This window comes from Rutilus rutilus, assembly GCF_951802725.1.
Source record: "Rutilus rutilus genome assembly, chromosome: 2".
Taxonomy (NCBI): domain Eukaryota; kingdom Metazoa; phylum Chordata; class Actinopteri; order Cypriniformes; family Leuciscidae; genus Rutilus; species Rutilus rutilus.
In genome coordinates this window covers 9,430,314-9,450,932 of record NC_140210.1, presented here as the reverse complement: position 1 = coordinate 9,450,932, position 20,619 = coordinate 9,430,314, and the positions used below count along the sequence as shown (strand labels likewise).

General features: G+C 36.7%; 1 protein-coding gene across 1 annotated transcript; it reads right to left on the bottom strand.

Moving 5' to 3' along the window:
* Window positions 1-1,844: 1,844 nt before the first annotated feature.
* On the bottom strand, window positions 1,845-9,084 carry atp1b1b (ATPase Na+/K+ transporting subunit beta 1b). Its single transcript, XM_084401776.1, has 6 exons — window positions 8,814-9,084; window positions 6,899-7,027; window positions 4,457-4,612; window positions 4,050-4,234; window positions 3,442-3,525; window positions 1,845-3,340 (listed from the first exon to the last, which is right to left on the bottom strand). Exons 1-6 carry the CDS (start codon window positions 8,905-8,907, stop codon window positions 3,080-3,082), a joined length of 909 nt encoding a protein of 302 aa, XP_084257902.1. The 5' UTR covers window positions 8,908-9,084; the 3' UTR covers window positions 1,845-3,079.
* Between the last annotated feature and the right edge of the window lie 11,535 nt (window positions 9,085-20,619).

Genomic DNA, 20,619 nt, shown 5'->3' with positions numbered 1-20,619 from the left:
TTGAAGCATTATTTCTGGCATGCTAGATTACCACAAAAAAGTTTTAATTATGCTTGTGAATCAACTGACAGATGTTTGTGGTGATGATTATGTTGTCCATAATAAATGAAAAGCACTTTGCATCTCTTGAAAGCTGTTCTTTTAATTTGTATTAAGTTACAATGCATATTCCCTCTTCCTGTCTTCTCTCTCACACACAAACACATATTCTGAAGCAAGTATTTTTTACTCACTGCGAGACTCATGTTGATATCACACACCTGAAGATATCAGGTGGCTCTGCTTGGCGCACACAGATCCTCTTGGGTGAAAAAGCACATTTTTTATTCATCAAGGCCTCATTAGTTAATCACCATCAAAGATCAGCCAATGATATGGTGACAGAGCAGGTGAAATTGCTTCCAAGTCTTAGGTGTACCAACACCTAAAATTCAGAGGTGTGACTGTGTTCAGTTACATTTGGATTTGCTCCTGCTCTTTTCTGAGACTCACAATCATCCTGTGAAAATGTCTTGTTGTGGAAAGACTAATTTAATATATATATATATATACAGGTGCTGGTCATAAAATTAGAATATCATCAAAAAGTTGATTTATTTCAAGAATTCAACTTAACAGGTGAAACTAATATATTATATAGACTCATTACATGCAAAGTGAGATATTTCAAGCCTTTATTTGTTATAATTTTGATGATTATGGCTTACAGCTTATGAAACCCACGAAATCAAAATCCCAGAAAATTACAATTTTACATGAAATCACACAGTAATTACACAGTGGTCATTGAACCAGGTTTTGGTTCTTTTGGCAGTGTGGGCAGGTGCAAATCCTGCTGGAAAATGAAGGAAGCATGAAGCGCTCTGAAAATGTCCTGGTAGACGGCTGCGTTGACTCTGGATTTAATAAAGCACAGTGGACCAAAGTCCTCTTTTCTGATGAGAGCAAATTTCGCATCTCATTTGGAAACCAAGGTCCCAGAGTCTGGAGGAAGAATGGAGAGGCACACAATCCAAGATGCTTGAAGTCCAGTGTGAAGTTTCCACAGTCTGTGTTGGTCATCGGCTGGTGTTGGTCCACTGTGCTGTCCACTCAACGCAGCCGTCTACCAGGACATTTTCAGAGCACTTCATGCTTCCTTCAGCAGACAAGCTTTATGGAGATGCTGACTTCATTTTCCAGCAGGATTTGCACCTGCCCACACTGCCAAAAGAACCAAAACCTGGTTCAATGATCATGGTATTACTGTGTAATTACTGTGTGATTTCATGTAATATTCAAATTTTTGGGGATTTAGATTTTGTGGGTTTCATAAGCTGTAAGCCATAATCATCAAGATTATAACAAATAAAGGCTTGAAATATCTCACTTTGCATGTAATGAGTCTATATAATATATTAGTTTCACCTGCTAAGTTGAATTCTTGAAATAAATCAACTTTTTGATGATATTCTAATTTTATGACCAGCACCTGTATATATATATATATTATATACACACATACACACATATATATATGTGTATGTATATACATACACATATACATTATGTTATTTATTAACAGCAAGTAATATATATTTTTACATTTATTCTTGACAAAATATAAATAATTATAAAGGTCAATGTCTTAAGACTGAATTTCCCCCCCTCTGTTTTGTTATAAATATCTTAGACAATAATTTTTTCATTTTTTTTCAGAAGGTATACAAAATCAACAAATGTCTTGATGTGGAAAGACTTATTTTACATATTGTAATCATATCCAAATGTGAGAAGAAAAGTACATTTTGAATATATATTATAATACCTTATAAGATGTAGAGAATAAAAAAAAAGAGCACAAGTTTAGAGTCTCATCTTTATTTTGGTTAGTCTTTTCCAGTTTAGTTTCAAACATGAGAGCTTGTGGGACTTGTGAAATTTGACATTTCGGATGTTTGACACTGATTGCGCACACCTACAAAACATCCCGATGGACAGGGTATTGCATTACTTCTGATAGAATCTAAAATAACTTTAATGGCTTTGGCATTATTAACATTCATGACGAGTTTCTGCAGAACATGAGCATGTGCAAGAACAGAATATTTAAGGTCACCACTTAATAAATAGTGAAATTTAAAACATTCGACCACACCGTGTGACGTCTTCAAAAATGAGAAGCACGACAAGGCGAGGAAGAAAACATAAAGTCGTAAAAAAAAAACACGAAATCAAAGCTAGGGTCCCTCCACACGTGAATGACACCATAAAACCAAAGGTAACATCTACATTCAGTGAAAATGAATCATCAAAGAGAAGTACAATCTTCCCCCTACATTGTAGTGATTTTAGGGGAAAAAAGGTTCATTACCCACCTATAATACACCGAAAAGATGCAACGATAGAACATCAATACCCCCGAAAGGCAATGTTAAGAGGCCAGTGTATTTCCATTAAGTAACTATACATATATATGTGGATATATACATATATGTAGGCACGTTTGACAAATGAAGCTGAATCACACACAATGGCGTGGCTTGAAACAACCTACATATGCAACTACTGTGCACTTTCTAAATATAGGGAAATCACACAAGGCAGCAATACAATACAAGAGGGACAAAACAGTGCTGGCTACATCGGTAGAGGAAATGTAATTTACAATAAAACAACATGTCCCTTTGATCGTGGACAGTTCTCATTCGGTAGTAGAATAAATTTTCTATGCTATGGCTAATCCTCCAGGCGTTTACGTTCTAACCCTAGACTGAAAGCAGAAAGCTTGAAGTAAAGAGTACAGACAATGTTAGGTCCCACATGTGTAAGATGGTGTGTTGTTTTAGACTAGCGGTTTTAAATATTCTTTTAATCGCTTTTTTGTATTTTTTTTGTTTTGTTAATTAATCTCTCCTAAACTAAAAGGAGGCCGCTTTCTGACGTGAGACACTTGTACATTCAAAAAAACATCCCCTCGGTTAAACAGTTGCGGAAGACCGGTGAGAGACTTCTCTCTGGTGCCTTTGTATCTCAAGTCAGAAGAGGGGCCTTAGTTTGCCTTAAAATAGGGAGAGAGAGGAGGTACTCTGTTCAGAGGTCATGATTTGTGGACACCGAGTTTAATATCGAATCGTCCCTGGTAGCGATCCTTTTCGCTGGTATAAATGTTATCCCCGTACACTTTGCACTCCACGCGGATGTCCGTGTTCATGGTGATGTTGACGAACTGGATGGCCACCAGGGGCTGCAGGTAGTGAGGGTGCAGGATTTTCCCGTAGTAGGGGTAATACTGAAGGGGGAAGCCTTCTCCGATACCGTAGTACTTCACCTCGCCGAGCTTACCTGCATCCTCCTCTTTCTGCGGGCAAGAGAATACATGCCGTCGTCGGTTAGCAACATTTTGACTGTTTTCCAGAGGAAACACACGTGTTCGGTGCGGTGTGCCAAAGGATCGCTCACCTTGTTTGTGCAGTGGATAGGAATCACATGGGACTGGACTTTGTGATGCGCCTCCTCTGGAATGGTTTCATTGGACGTCGGTGGCTAAAAGAAAAAAATAATCGGACTTTTATATCTTACATGCTTCTCTGCAATGATGACTTTTGTGAATGAAACGATCGATAAATGAATAATAAAAAATAATGCTAACACTTTACAATATAAATAGTTAATGTTAATCATCTTAGTTGATGTTAATTTCAACATTTACTAACACATTATTCAAATCAAACTTTGTATTAGTTGTTATTTTTTTTAACTACCATTAAACAAAGATGAATAAATACTGAAACAAAATATAGCTTACTGTTATAGTTAAAGGAAAATAATTGCACATAAGAAGAATATCAAACAAATACTATAGTAAGTAATACTCAAGTCATTTATAAAGTAACTGCATAAAATAAAACAGGTCAGTTGATATGTAATCATGCATAATAATATGTAAATGTATTTCTAAAAGCATAATACTGTAAACTCAAAATATTGCTAATATATTATAAAAATGAAGTATTCCAAACCAAGATCTTGCAAACATTTTGTGACACTGTTGCATGTTTTTAACAAACCTTCGGTCTGAAGTTCACAATCCTGTTGAGCTTGACAATGAAGCAGGGCTTCCCTGCTGAGAATCCAAAATCACGATCGTCGATGCCAGAGCAGGGTCCTAGCCAAGCCCTCGAAAACATGCATGCCTTCCTGACACCAATGTCACTGTCGAAATCAGCTCTGTTCTTGTAATTATCGGGTTGATCTGTGAAAACAGAAAGACATGCACTGTGTAATTCTTATATAAGGCTACCTACACACGTACATGCTAATTGAAAATGCAAGCTAAAGCTTTACAACAGTGTGTGGTATAATTCATAATATGTATTTTGCTTTTTGTAGGCCAATGATAAAAACGATCCTGCCGAGAGAACATCCATATGCATTTGCGACTCAAGTAACCGAAGAAAAATGTGTAATCTGATACCTCCACAGTCCTCAAACTTCATTTGGTCCCGCTGCTTTTCGAGGTCATAGGGTGCTAGGAAATCTTTCATGACTTTGGCGTATTTCAGGTATGTCTCCACATCATCCAAAGAGAAGATCAGCTCAGCCTTGTCTGAGCGCGGGAAGTGACTGAGCCCTGTGCACAGATAAATGAACAAAAATACATGAAATTCAGACATATTTACATTCATTTTGGAGGAGACATATTTGTCAGACAGCGCATCCTTTGAATCTTCTCTCATTTGACTAGCTTTGTCTACCCTTTTTGAACCCTGTCAGTCCTGAATTCTTTGGAGTATAAGCATTTATTACTGCCAATTCTGAGGAATTCTGTAAATCTTTTGATAAATTTCTCAGAATACTTTCCCGTCTAACAGCTGTTGAACCTCCCCAAAGTGTTACATGATTCACACAAGAATTTAGCTGCGTCTGAAATCAGATACTAAGTAGATACTACATTTGGATTTTTATTTATTTTGCAACCTTTAAAAAAGTATGTTATATATTATGAATATGGGTAGAATGAATGAAATTCGGACGTACTAGATCCGCCATGTTGTTACTGTCACGTGACCTACCGGCGTCAGTCGCGTCGCTTCACTTCCATTCACAAATCCTCTACGGGATAGTAAAGTGTCCATCGAAATGCGCACTTCAGAATCTCGGTGGAAGTAGTAGGTCATGCGGTTACTTTTCGCACTTTTACTTTTTATTCGGACATACTACTCTTTTGCCGTCCTGTTTTTCGCATACTATAGGGAAGAATTTGATTTCTTGTTTGACAAATACCTTTACATTAATTGGGCCAATCTGAAATTTCATGACAGGATACAATTCAGTTTACAAATACATATATGCGTTTTCTTTTTTGATGGAATAAGCAAAATGATGCTGCATTATTCAATACTTTATATTCTTTAAATGAAATATCTTCACAAATAACCTTTTTATCGACATTAAATTATGCAGGAAGTATTATCTGCAAATGGACCAAGCCTTTATGGAGCATCTGTTAACTGAACAATAACTGATAACTGAAGTGGTTTTGCCGAATCAGAATACATCTTTTGTTACAGAATCAAATGGAAAAAGGAAGCATTTTCTGATAACAGTTTTCAAAGCTCGAACGCCCCTAGTATGAATAAATCATATATTAGATTTAGATCCATTTAGATCCTTCCCTTGATCAGTCATGCAGAGGAGAGGCATCAGTATCTCTTAAAAGTGTGTGTTATCTGAAAGATGTCTGTTGTAGATCTCAGTCTGTTTCCCCTTAGCCTCTCATGCCTTCTGTTTTACCAAGAAAGCATGTAAAATGCTGTGACGTAAAACAAACAGATTATCAATTCCCAAGTGCCCATCATAGCCCTTGATCTGTTCCCTGAACCCACCAAATGTTGTCAGATTGATCCAAGCCTTCAAGCCTCACTTTAAACAGGAACTGTGACAGCAAAAGGAACAACGTGTCCCAAACCCCATCAAGGGAACCAGAATCACACTTTATATCCCGATTTTTTAAATCTATGAACTTCACATTTTAAACTCATTAAACTTTCATGCAGGCTAATGAAAAAAAAAAAATAATAAAATAAATGTTTTGGTGGTTTTTAAAAAATTCTCTACCAGGAAAATTAACCTTTTTTTTTTTTTTTTTTAAATCTTCTATACATGTGCACATTGCCGCATACATTTTTCACTTGCATTTGACCTAATACCACTGCCATCGTCTAGTAAAAGCAAGTAGCATATTATAGTTTTTCTGGGCTGTAACTAAAAAAAAAAAATATTATAAAAATATTATAAATAAAAAATTGGACTGAACCTGTTCACCCAAAAATGAAAATTCTGTCATCATTTACTCACCCACAAGTTGTTCCAAACCTGAATGAATTTCTTTCTTCTGCTGAACACAAAAGAAGATGTATTTGAAGTTGATGGACCCCATTGACTTCTATAGTATTTGTTTTTCCATTCTATGAAAGTCAATGGTGACCATCAACTGTTTGGTTACCGACATCCTTCAAATATATCTTCTTTTGTGTTCAGCAGAAGAAAGAAATTCATACAGGTTTGGAACAACTTGAGGGTGAGTGAATGATTTTTCACAATTTTCGTTTTTGGGCGAACTATCATTTTAAAACTTCCTGATGGAATAGAAAATACTTTGACATATGAAAGAAAAATAAATAAATATAAATATAATAAATTGAAAAAAGGTCATTATTTTATAATGAAAAGTGTCATATTTTGATGTTTAGCCAAAGTATTATTCTTTTTGTTTGTAATTTTCGACTTTTTTATTTAATTTGGCCCCCTTGCAGTTCCATCATGAACCCCTAGGGCTTCACAAACCCTTTTATAATACTTCAGCTTCAGCTTAAAATAAAAAAAATATATATATAAAGGTTGGGACAGCATTTACCTGGAGGAGCTACTCTGTCCTGCCAGGTGGGTTTGTAATCGTTCAGGGTGAGGAGGAGAACCTGGATGGTTCCGATAAAGATCCCGGCCAGACAGCCATAAAAGATGAGATAGAAGAGGAAGATTTTTGCTGTGAAGAGAGAGATAGATGAGAACATTTCAGCATGCGTATGAGAGCGAGACATTTTGAGTGGTGATTCTGATGTTGTTACTGGTTTTTTATCATTTTATATCTTAATCGATGGTTGAAAATTCCAATGCAATAAAGCAAGTGTCCAATTCCAAAAATGTTTACAAGCTAAAGTCATTATTACTAGAACTTATTACATATACAACCTATATTTACCAAATTCATACATTAATGAAAGATTATTATTAAAAATGACTGATCCCAGGAAACTCACTGATGCTACATTAAACAGGCATAACTGCTGACACCATACCAGCAATACAAATGTCCTCAGTCTGTCACCAGAAAATATAGAGGTGCCAGCATGACAGGATGAGTAATCTCAATGTCTCAAGCATCAACAATGTGTACGGGCATCGCAGTCCAGTGAAACCAGTAGGGTCATATCTTAAGTTCTTCCCAGACCAGTCAAACCAGTCTGTCCACTTTTATCCCAAAAGAATTCACTGACAGCCTGTTCAGATATGAATCAGACCCAATGATTAGACTGTATAAATCATTACAGTGCTAAACTCAATTTCAATTGCTCATGCGCAGTTAAGCAAGGGCAAAAGGTCTGTTTGGTTTCCAGTGGTGCATAAAGCAATGTCACAGGGTCACCTGGACTAAAGCTCAGCGAATGTCAACGTACTAGATGATGTAACGGCCATCAGAAATCCTGGGAGATACACTGACATCTACAAGGTAATTATGCATTGCTTTGCTAAAGCGCGACTCATCTCTAGGAACTTCTTACACCTAATAGCTCAAGCATGGATTTTATGTCCACACACAACTGGCTAGACACATTCAAGGTATTTTGAGTTGAAATTATATTAACTGGAAGGCAGATTCATTTACTTACCAAGACGGCGGTGTTAACTTTAGACATTAGGTAAACCACATTTGTAAAACTGAAGCCTTGGAGTCTATCAATTAGAAACTGTTGCTGCCTCAAATACATGACGTCAATATTCAGTGCAACCTTAGATGAATCAGTCAGACCCCAAATACTAGGCCTTTCACCTTGAGTCACCTTGAACAATGATGCATTTTTAACCCCTTGTATGTGAATCACATTAATAATGACAAGTGTGCTAATTAAATGACACGCTGATTGATATCATGGCAAGCACAGAGAAGAAACAACCAGCTTTTATACAGATACAAGCCTTTAGCCTTCTCGTTATTTGTTTAATTATTTATTTTTGAGGAGGAAAATAATATTATTAGATTTCATCTTAGCATTAAGCAGCAAAAATCAAACTGGTAAAAAATCTGATGCTGTCCTTTGTTGACCTTTTGCTCCTCCATCAGCGTCGAATGCATGCACAGCATTCATTATATATTCATGCATTTTTCTATTTATGTAGAAAAACGAAAAACACATCAAACCTGTCTAAAGACCGCAGGGTCTCAACGAAACAGGTGGGAGACAAAAAAAAAAAGAAAAAAAGAAAAGAAAAGACCAACAAATGAACATACGTGTTCAAGAATGATTTGAACTTTCAAAATACACCCGTTAACACGGCAAATCGTGCGTTGAGTCCGTATATAGATATATGACAGTCCGTGAGACATTTGCTGCAAAGTCAAATCAAACAGGTTGCATCGTGACCAGACTGGCAGTCTATCTGTACCTGCTGCTATAGAAACGGCGATGACAGGCATCACAGCGCTGTCCAACGTGCTGAAATACAGCGATACTGGCCATATTAGATCTATAGGATCTATAGGTTATACTTACACCAACTAGAACCGGTGCGCCCCAGAAATTCCTTCTTCTCCGAATTCCATACAAAGCTCTTCCATCCTCCTTCATCTTTATTTTGAGAAGGCATTATGTACTGTAAGGTTGTGTTTGTCTCCTTGAGCAGAGAATTCCCTCGTGTTTCCTTTCTTGCCTTCTTTGCTAAACTACACCCCTTTCCCGGAGCACTATGCCCACCGTGACATGGAGCCGTACCCGGCTCTCTCCAAGGTGCCCCGCGTAATATATCCAGCGGAGCGCCCAGGTCCCGCCCACAGTCGCCGAGAACAAATCACAAACAGAACCTCTAATGACGTAACATGGTCGTGCAGCTCACGAATTCGGGGTGGGAATCACTTTACAATAGGGCTGCGTAACGAGACGTAAAAGCCGCTGTAAGAACAGGACAGGTTGAAAGGGAGTGATGTAAAAACGCATGACGCAAGATCCGCGTTCAAGAATTGGGGAAACGGCTCTAGAATGCCCAACGGCGGGTTTTTTTTAAGGATGCTGATCCGGCTGTTATTTTTAGACAGTACCTACATGCAGATGGATGAGCATATGCCCGTGTGCCTGAAAATGCTTGTCATAAAAAAATGGTTCCTTCTGTCTATAAAACTTGTCATAATCGTTTCTGTCACTTCTTTGATAAAAGTGCAACTAAACTATCAGTGCAGGCTGTCACCTAAACACCACTTTGAAGCTACCTTAAGGCAGTAATTAGTTTTCAATTGGGTTGAAATTTATAACAGTGTAAATTATTTGGGATGAGTAATAAAGTCTTGAGTCTTGCAACTTCATATGCAAAAAAAAAAAAAAAAAAAAAGATTTCCCCATCCCTCATTTTCCTCATGGAATTTAACAAACTTTAAGGAGAGGAAAATTGACTAAGCGATATTTTTAAGCTACCGTAGAAGCACATTTGAACTTCACTGACCGTCACAATGAGCTGCTTTGTAAGAAAGGTCAGGCTCTTGCTTCCATTGAAGCACAAGATGCTCTTTCATTCTGAAATCATGCTGGAGAACAAACTGTTCTTTATGGCATTTGAGTGCTGTGCTAATATTAAAGCAATAGAGAGACTTCACTTAAACTTTTACTTAAACTATAATGCTGATAACAGAAAATATGTACGTGACGGAACATATGAACTCTGACCAAGATTATAGAATGAAATGTAAAGAGCTTGTGTGAGTGAGTTGTGTGAATGCCCATAAATACTATATGTTTACTATGAGGAACCACATCACAAAAATACCATACACACCATATAAACACATGCACATGCAGGAGCGTAGGAATATGAAATGTAGGATGATTTGAAAAGATACGAAAATTGGAAGGAAGTTTCTAGAAGTGAAGTGACAATGATTAACACACCCCTTTGCATATGTATGAGAGCACAGAGGTGCATGAAGAGCCACCACCCACACACACACACACACATGCACCCTTGAACAAGCACTGAACCACCTTGGAACAGTGTTTACATGTATACAGAGAGTAGACTGAATCACAAATAGAGCACACAAAAGAGGCAAAGCTGTCAATGTCAAAAATGTCAAAAACAGATTTTTCAAGATCACATTTGTCAAACTCAAGGTGAGTTCATGAGGAGACACTACGCACATTAATTCTCTGTCAGTCCACATTATATGCATTTATGGCTGATTTTCCTGAACACACAGATACAGATTTCGTTCATTGTCAGATTTACAGTTAATACCAACATTTTAAAGCCACATTTTAAATGTGAATTGTCAATTTGGACTCCACTATATACAGATAAGTATGTCTAAATGAATTTTATGATGATGAATATCCTGAACGTTTATTTTGTTCAGTGCAGCACATTACTAAATCGATGAGAGTCGATTAAGAGTCGATGTTAAGTGGATTACACTATTACACTGGACATTTGAAATCGTTTTAATAATCTACATGCTTTTTCATGTTTGACAAATGAGCATAGTGGTTGGTCTATTGCATTATAACCTCACTGCTCTTTATCTAGAATGGATTCTACCAGCAATTTAGCCCTGACATTGATCTACTTTACTCATATTATGGAAAAATGTCATTAAAAATGGAAATACTAATGGAAAAAGCGTCCTCACGACACAAAGAGTTGTAGATCAGAAGATAAGACATCGCCACAGCAAACACAGACTTCCTCTGCTGATGTTCCAAGTGATATCAACTTACTCAGCAAAGAAATGTGAAGCTTAATATGGAAACTGTAGTGTAGACTTTTAAAAAATAGAGGTTCTTTTTGGGCATCACTGGTTCCTGGAAGCACTGGAAGAACTTTTAACATCCATGGAACCACTAAAGGTTATAAAGGTATACTTTATAAAAGTTTCCCCACATTAACCCTTAACAGAGGCTACATGCACAACAGGATACACACTCTTTAATCTCTTTTATCGAATTTTTCCTGCAATTCTGTTAGCATTATCATAGTTGAGTCTGTTTGGAGTATGTGGGTCACATGACTTGATTCAAATTTTCTGTGCTCGTTTTGTCAGTTTGACCTAAAGCCTATAGTGCTGGACATTCTGTAGAAATTGTGCAAATGTTAATATTCACATAAAACATGATATTATTTTGCTTAGGCCCGGTTTCACAGACAGGGCTTATATTAAGCCAGGATTAAGCCTTAGTTCAATTTAGGGCATTTAAATAGGTTTTTAGAAACAAAACTTGACTAGTGTGCATCTTGAGACAAAACAATGGCACTGATATATTTTAGGATATGTCAGTGAAAGTTGCTTTCAGCTGAAACAGCTCAAATATGCATTTTAGTCTGGGACTATATCTTAAGCCTTGTCTGTGAAACTGGGGGTAAATTAACTACATCTTTGCATTTTTAACTAGATATTTTCTTTGCAGGGTTTCACACAGCTCATTTTATGGTCGAACAGGGGTGTCCAACTCCAACCCTGCTCCTGGAGGGCTACCGAGTTTAGCTCTAATCTAAGTCTTCAGGATTACTTAGAAAATGATATGTTGTATCATAATTTACTTTATGGATTAGGGATGGATCTAAACCCTACAGGACAGTGGGCCTCAAGGGCTAGAGTTGCCCACACCTGGGGTTGAAGACGAGACAGTTCAGCAGTGTAAAAACATTCATTTTCAGACAATTAGACACGTCATACATGCAGTATATTTTGCCATTACATTTTTATTTATTTTTTTGCATCAAATAAATCATAGAAATATTGATGACTTTGGCTTTTTTTATACCAAGGGAAACGTATCCTAGAGATACAAATCCAAACTATATCAAATATTTCAAAAAATTCCTTTGGATATGTTTTACGTAAATCCAGTTAATTATTTTTTTGCTGATCATTTTCCCACTCTTGCCTGTTTAAGGGTTAAGAAAAAAAATGGTTATTTTAAGATCTGTTCACTGACAGGTTAGTTGCGGAACCGAAATAGTTCTTCTACACTCTTAAAGGTTCCAAAAGGGTAGTTTTTGGTTCCCGTTTCTGGTTCCCCAAAGAACCTTTCAGTGATCAGTTCGGAAAAAGAACCATGTTTTTCTTGGTGTGACGAACATTTTAATAATCTAAAGAACCTTATTCTAGTATAAATAACCTTTTGAGCAATTGGAAAGGTTCCATGAAACCATCAATGCCAGTAAAGAACTTTTATTTTTTGCTGCGAAATATATTTTTGCTGTATTTCCCTTAGTGACTGCGTCTAATTTGAAAGTGTGAGCATTTCTCTTCCATTATTGAATATTAATTGGATGTCCTGAAGTTTCATCTTCCAAACACCTCCGAAGGACCCTCAACATGAATAAACATATATTTTTTTTAGAGCATGAAACAGGTTTGTCTCTCCATCAAATAATGAGTCTCGTCTGTCACCTAAGAAGACATTCGCTGAGTCACTGCCTCAGTTGCCATAGCAACTAGCTCAGCTGTATCTATGTGCGAAGAATTTGGACTAGGAGCATCCAGAGAGCTGCATGAGACCCATCACAACACTTCAGACAGATGTTTTTGTCGCTTTCTCACTCCAGCCAGTATGGCTAAATATAACAGGATTCCACTTTAGGACCTCATTGTTGCATGCTTTGTCCAAATGCAGCAGTTATAGCTGCTAAAGGTTTAATATAGAAATGTCATCATAATTAATAGATTAATACAGAGGATCCATTTGAACTAATGTCGGATATGCATGCACACTGTCCAAACCCATCTGGGTTTACAGGACATATTATTGTAACTATTTTGCCGAATTTTTGACAGCATACGGAACTTAATAGGTAATCAGTGTAGAGATAGTAAAATTGGTGTTATATTATCATATTTTCTTGACCTAGTAAGAACTCTAGCAGCTACATTTTGGATTAATTGTAGCTTGTTTATTAAGGGTTAAGGACAACCAGCTAATCATACATTACAGTAATCTAGTCTAAACGTCATGAATGCATAAACTAACTTTTCTGCATCAGAAACAGAGAGCATGTTCCGTAGCTTAGCAATGTTTCTGAGGTAGAAAAAGGCTGTTTTTGTATCATATGAAATATGATTTTCGAAAGACAAGTTGCTGTCTAATATAACACCCAGGTCTTTAACTGTAGAGGATGAAGTTACAGTACATCCTTCCAAATGCAAATTGTATTCTAAGAGATTCTGTGTACAGGTTTTTGGTCCAATAAGTAATACCTCAGTCTTTGCTGAATTTAATAGAAGAAAATTACAGGTCATCCAATATTTTATATCTTTAACTTACTCTGTCAACTTAACATCATCATACAATCGTACATCTGTCATACAACCTTCTGTATCATCGGCATAACAGTGGAAATTAATTCTATGTTTTCTTATAATATTACCAAGTGGCAGCATATATATTAAAAATAGCAGAGGGCCTAACACAGTTCCTTGTGGCACTCCATAATTGACTGACATTATCTTAGTTTCTTCCCTATTTAAGTAGACAAAATGGTAACGGTCTGATAGATACGATCTGAACCACCGTAATGCCTGTCCCTGAATACCAGTGTAATTTTGTAATCAATCTAAGAGTATTTTATGATCTATAGTGTCGAACACAGTTTTTTACAGCCTTTTTAAGGACTTTTTTCAATTGCGATTTTTTTTTTTTTAATAAATAATGTAACATTATTTAAATGATGCAATGCAATGGTATAAAAAAGCTGTTATATAATACTAGAGGGGAAAAAATCATGTAGGTTTAAAGCGGACAGTCATATATGACCTTTGTACTGTCCACCCACGAGAGCTGTTTTCACGACAGATTCTTAGATAGAGAGGTTTGTGGTGTACAGAAATGGTTTGTATATACCGTAAAGCTGAGTCAAGCAGTATTAGCATGTGTTTAAGCAACATTTCCTACATGATTTTAGAGATAATAGAACATCCGTTGCCGTCAAGGACACCACTACCCATCGGTCCCCTACCAGCTAGCTTTGTTGCAGTATTTACTGTTGCGACTTGCCAATTCTCAGCTTAGCCTCATTATTGACTGAAGCAATTCTCTTCTGAGAATATCTGTGTGCGATTCCTTGGAAAGTTTGTGGAACAATAAGGTTTAAATACTAGTAAGACAGAACGTGACAGCAGGTATTTTATACATTTTCCCAAAAGGTCAGGTCATAAACAATTCTGATTTTGCACATCACAGAAAACTTACAGCCGCTTTGTTCACCTGCAACCGAAACAGCAATGATGTGCTATAAATATCTTTCTAACAAAACTGCTGAGTTGTCAGTCGCATGATTCATTTATGTCTCATCATAGTAAACGACTACCGCAACACATTCATTTTGTTCTCCTCCAGGCCTCTATTGAGGAGGTATGGGTTGAAAACAGTCAAGAGAGTATATATATGTTCTAGTTGAGTGACCTCACTATCAGGGCGTGTGTATGTTAAGGTGACCTTGTCCTGAAGGTTTCAGACCTCCTGTTCACACTCTCGTCATCTGCTGGTGGTTTCTGGTCACTGTATATCCATCACTAGACTGAAGGTCCACTGCTAAAGGAAGTCAAGGGTAGCAACCTAAACTGTAAAATGACCGCGAAAACTACGATTTAAACAACGCTACTAAGTTTTGACAAAACCAAAAAGTTTCATAAAATGACAAACCTCATTTCAGCCTAAAAATGGCAGACGGGCTAAATGAAGATGCAAATTCATTCTCTGACAGTAGGTGGCGCTTATGTATGGAAGCCCATTTCGGCCACATAAGATAACTGACACAAAAATCATTCTTTTGTAAATCATAATTATGAAAGAAAAAATTATGACAAATTAAGTCCTATTTATGAGATGAAAAGTCAAAATGATGACATACCAAGTCAAAATTATGAGAAGAAAAGTCGAAAGTATGACTTCAAAAAGTCATCATGACATTTAAAAGTCAGCAAAATTATGACATACTAAGTCGAAATTTACATAAAACTTAGAAGCCTATTTTATTTAAGTCAAAATTATGACTTAGTATGCAATATAATGTAATCATTATGGCTTTCTATGTCATAATTTAGATTTACCAAAGATTGTTTTTTATTATGTGGAGGAAATGGGCTTCCATAGAGATTCATGATCAGATTTCAAAGCCAGCACAGATGTAGCCTACGATATCCCACAGTCCTGCTCGGCCTTCTGATGAAGCAAATAAATGAAGCTTATATTATATTTATTTCCATTTTAAATATTTCCATCTACTAAGGACATTTACTAAGGACAAAAGCATTTTTTATGGTGAAATAAGCATTGTAGTCACTAAATATTTGCTTAGTTATCTCTAAAGCTTATACCTGAGCTTGTTTTAGATCATTGGACATAACTTTATGGTACCATATGAGATACTTTATTCACTGAACAGTAAGTTGGCTTGGGTTTTAGACAGCCTGTATCATATGAAATACATCTGGTAACTCACCTTTTCCATTCGCCTCAGCCTACAGGGGAATACGTTTGTGAGCGCCCTCCAGTGGTAGGCTATATTATGTGCAGAGTCATGCAAAGGCCATAGTTAAAAAAATTAAAAAAATTCCAACACGTGCATATTTATATTCTGTGGAAGCTTGTTTCAGCCACTAAATAAAAAATAAAACTGATAATTTGTAATTCTTACTTTTTCCCCCTCAAAATTGTGTGATATAAACTTGCAATTGCGAGTTATAAAGTAGTATCTTTTACATTTTTTTTTTTCATTATTATTCTGTGCCGGAAACAAGCTTCCATACTATTCAGTATTTAACATCTCAGTGCATGATTGTCTCATTTGATACAATGTGTGATCTGGTACTTATTTACATGATGCATTGAAAAAACAAAACATGTATGTTTACAACAGTTTTTTAAATCACCATGCCAAAATAGACATGTCCTTCCTCTTCAGAACAATTGTGTGGGTACTTGTTGAAACCACAAAGGACTACTATAATAATAATAGAGGAACACTTTAGTTCCTCACGGTGACATTGAGATAAGCTTCTGCACCACAGAATATCTTCCAGCTACAGTATATATTAAAGGGACAGTTCACCTAAAAACAAAAAGTGCATTGGGGATCAATATTTTGTAAATAATATGTGGTAAATTATTATTATTATTTGCACAAAGCACTCACAAAGCTTCATAAAATTGAGTTTAAACCACTGGAGTCACATGGATTACTTTAATGGTCTTACCTTTCCAGGTCTTGAAAGTAGTCTAGTTGTGTAGGCTATCAATGGAGGGACAGAAAGCGCTCAGATTTGTTCCAAAGATGAACGAAAGTCTTATGGGTTTGGAACGACATGAGGGTGAGGAATTATTGACAGAATTTTCATTTTGATTGAACTAGCCCTGTTAAATATCATGCTTAAATGTTGGTCATATGTTGGTAAATATTAAGCTGCTATTTTAATACAGTGATTGTCCCTGGTCTCCATTCACTATCATTGTACGGAAAACAGAAGCTTGGACATTCTGCTAAACATCTAGGCTACTTTTGGGTTTCACGTTTGGAACAACATGAGGTTGAGTAAATGATAGCCTAACAGAATTTTAATTTTTATGCGATCTGTCACTTTAAAGAGCTTGTATGTGATGCCATCAAGGGATTTCAAAGCCTTGTTAAATTTGTATGAGTCATAACATAATCCTAAAATAATGAAGTTCACATAAGCTCTCGTCCCCGCTGACATATGTGGACAAGGGTAAGCTAATTTATTCATATCAAGCTTGTGGCTTCTTGTTTTTGCAACTCTTTCTTCACACTTTTTATTTTACAGAAACGTCTACATTTTGTGTCCGATATTAGCACGAATTCCTCAGGATAAGGTGGTCTCCTGCCTTCACTGCTGTGAGATCGAGGCAGTGATGTCCGGTTCGTGAACGAATCGTTCTTTTGAACCGGTTCTTTTTAGTGAACCGGTCGAACCACGTAGGCTATGCTACACTAAATCGGACTGAATCGTTCGAAACAGTTCGCGTCTTGCGTCAGCGCTGATCCACAACTACTTCACTTTCGGACATGCCTGACAGTCCCTCTGACTCGAAGTAAACCAATATCCCGGAGTATATTAAGTAAATCCAACAGTTCACTGAACTGAACTGTTGTGCTGAGAGAAGTAATGAGCACGAGCAGCTGATACTGAGCATGCGCGAACGTACAGGTAGAGAGGTTCTCAATCACCAGTACAAAACCGAAAACTGTTTCTTTCGGACACGTTGATGAGCTGACCATGCGTGCAATTTTTATCAAATGGACGAAATGCATAGCCTATTCTTAAGTATTTTGTTGAACATCAATAAGTGTAACAAAATAAAACATGTTGGAAACTAAACTACTGTCTTTTCACTGTGTTGTTTTAAAGATTGGAAACACAATGAATGGATTGTAAAACTATACAATTATTATTATACTAAAACATTATTTTCAGGAACAGCTCATTTAATTCCGAAGTAAGTTCGAAGGCTATTTGCCAAGGTTTTAAGGTTGCAAATGTTTATAATGTGTTAATCAAAACATAACGTATTAAACTGGAGACATGCATCGACTTTTTAGTTAAGTCGGCTTTTCAGGTTTCAGCAGTTCAAAGCTCACATGAGCACGGGTAAACCGAGGACTTAAATGAGGGGCCGAATTCGGCGAAATGTAGCCTAAGTTTATTTAGTCAGATAAATAAATTAAAATTGATGAACACCAGCTTATTCACTTTATAGGCTATGGTTTAGACATGTAAAACATCCGCATTTGCAGATCGCATGTAGCCTACAGGGTTCATTTGCCAAGCGTCATTACGTGAGGACGTAAAAAAAAAAAAGTTTTTTATATGGTTCATTGAAACGAACTGTCCGAAAGAATCGGTTCGGAGAAAAGAACCGGACTTCCCGTAACTCATCTAGTGTCCTTCGCACTGCATAATCGTTCGTCCTCAGAGAACAGCTCTCTCCATTGCTCTTCCTGTCTCATGCACCATCCCCCTGCACCCCCACCAAACTCACACGTGCAAACATGTGCACGGCTCCTAGGCTACAAGAAGGGAAAAAAGCACGGGGAAACCAGGTGGGATAAGCAGGTCTACCTTATGGTGGTCAGTCACCCACACACACATGCGCACACACATATACATACACACACGCGAGCGCGCGCACACACACCCACCCACGCACGCACGCACGCACAAACACTTACCCTTAAGCATTATAATACGGAAGAATGCTTGATATACAACACCAGATACTCCAAATTTGCTAACTCTGAGAAAGGATTGTATTTCTGTAGGTCCATATTAAATGCATCAATGTGGAAAAAGAAAGAGAGACAGAGAAAAGAATGGAACAGAGAGAGTGTCATATGTCACTGAGATGAATTGGAACTGCCACTGCAGCAATTTAAGGCTTGACCTTGAAAGCAGGAGATGATGGGCTGGTCACATTACCAAGGCAACAGTGAGCTGAAGTGAAGAGCATTTAATTGTACCTATTTGATCTCTCATAAAAAATAGACAATAGAGCACACTGCCTCTGGCCCTGAATACACCTGAAAGATCTGACCAAATACTTCTCCGGAAGCCAAATGGAGCCCGATTAATGAGATTTAAGGTGTTGGTCAGATCAGTTTTGCAGATGGTATATTTGCCATTTATTTTCTTGGTAAAACCAACCAGATTATTTTAGTTATTAAGTTGAAATTGTGAAAATGACGAATGACAGTACAACATAAAAGTAAAACTATTACCAGAAGTCATAACACGTGAGTATACTATGCTGACTAAATTAAATTTGTAAGTAAATAAGACTTATTTTCACTTAAACAGCTTTACAGTTGCATTTACAGTTAGCCTATTATATGACCTATAAATATGACCCATTCTAACAGAGGGAGTGAGACGTTCACAAGACTCTCTCTCTTAATATTTACTTTATTATTTGCGCTCACAACTGCCAACTGGAGTCATTCAAGTCAGGTGAACGGGTGCGAAGTCTGTTTCCCGGATATAACTTCCCTATTTAATGCACAATTTTCCTTACAAATTATATTATCAGCATTACAATGTAAATGTAGCTGTGTAAAATGTAAGGGATGATGCCACCCTTCTAGAACAATGTGCATTTACGTTTAAATTGTAACATATTTAATAGCATGGAATTACAGTGTAATTAGTGTTAGCCTACTATCTTAGCCTTTTTCAGTGCAGTAGGTGAGGTAATCTGATCATATTAGTGATTCTCATTCATCAAAACACTAAAATTGGCAACAGTTTGGAGAGAAATTGGGTATTTTTTAATCTCTCTATTTAACCCATCTCATGGTTTCTCACTCATATGAGTTTCTAAAGGTTTTTGAATTCTTTGCACAGTTATGAATATTGATATTAATAGCATGCTCAGGCTCAGTGGCCTTTTGCCTAATTTTAAATGCTTTTTTTTATTTTTTTATAACATGATTTAAATGGTGATGAGTGTATTGATGTGATGCATTTTAGTGTTTGTGCACAGTGTTTATTATAAGGGGGTAGAATCCGCAGCTCAGTACTCACTACTCATGAGTTTTAAATAAGCTACTTTTTTACTTTTACTCAAGTCGTTTTTTGGACAAGTACTTTTTACTCTACTCACACTACGTTGTTTGGAATGTAATGGCACTTTTACTTGAGTATGTTTTTTCAGTACTCTTTCCACCACTGAGTTTATGCATATTTATCTATTTAGTATATAGAAGCACACAATCAAAAATAAATAAATACAATGACATTTAACAGTTTTTGATCAAACAATATGTAACAATGTTTGTATTGCAGTACTATTTATCACTTAACGTTATAAAGCGATAAAAGCTTCTTATTCTCTGTGAAAATGCAGTCTATTTTATTTTATTTCTCCTGTGTGACTCTACCCCCGCTCACCGTAAAATCTCATTGGTCCAAAATCCTGCTCCTCTAGTTGTATATTAAACATCAATGCTCTGATTGGCTGACTATATTGCATCACACAGCATTTTCACTTTCAGTGTCAACAGATTAATTATTTGCCTGGTTAGGAGACAATATTATGTATTGCTTGTAATGTAACATTTTACCTAAAATCTTCTGCAAAATTGCTAAATATAAATGCAAATATAAAATTACTCATACAGCTGTACTATTTGTTCATATTCATGCAGAAAGCAGAACACAGAATTTCTATTCAATGCTGTTCACATCTGACAAGAGTGTGGGCTGCAGAGGTGAAGAGTGACGTATAAGTTTTGAGACAGACTGATGATTCAACGCCCTGTCTACTTAAAATAGAGTCAGTGTGTAGGATACACTGAATGCAGGTT

Coding starts and splice junctions, on each gene's coding strand:
- atp1b1b (XM_084401776.1), bottom strand. CDS start 8,907: ATGCCTTCTCAAAATAAAGATGAAGGAGGATGGAAGAGCTTTGTATGG. Junction 7,028..8,813: donor GCGCACCGGTTCTAGTTGGT/GTAAGTATAACC, acceptor CTCTCTTCACAG/CAAAAATCTTCCTCTTCTAT. Junction 4,613..6,898: donor GGACAGAGTAGCTCCTCCAG/GTAAATGCTGTC, acceptor ATCTGTGCACAG/GGCTCAGTCACTTCCCGCGC.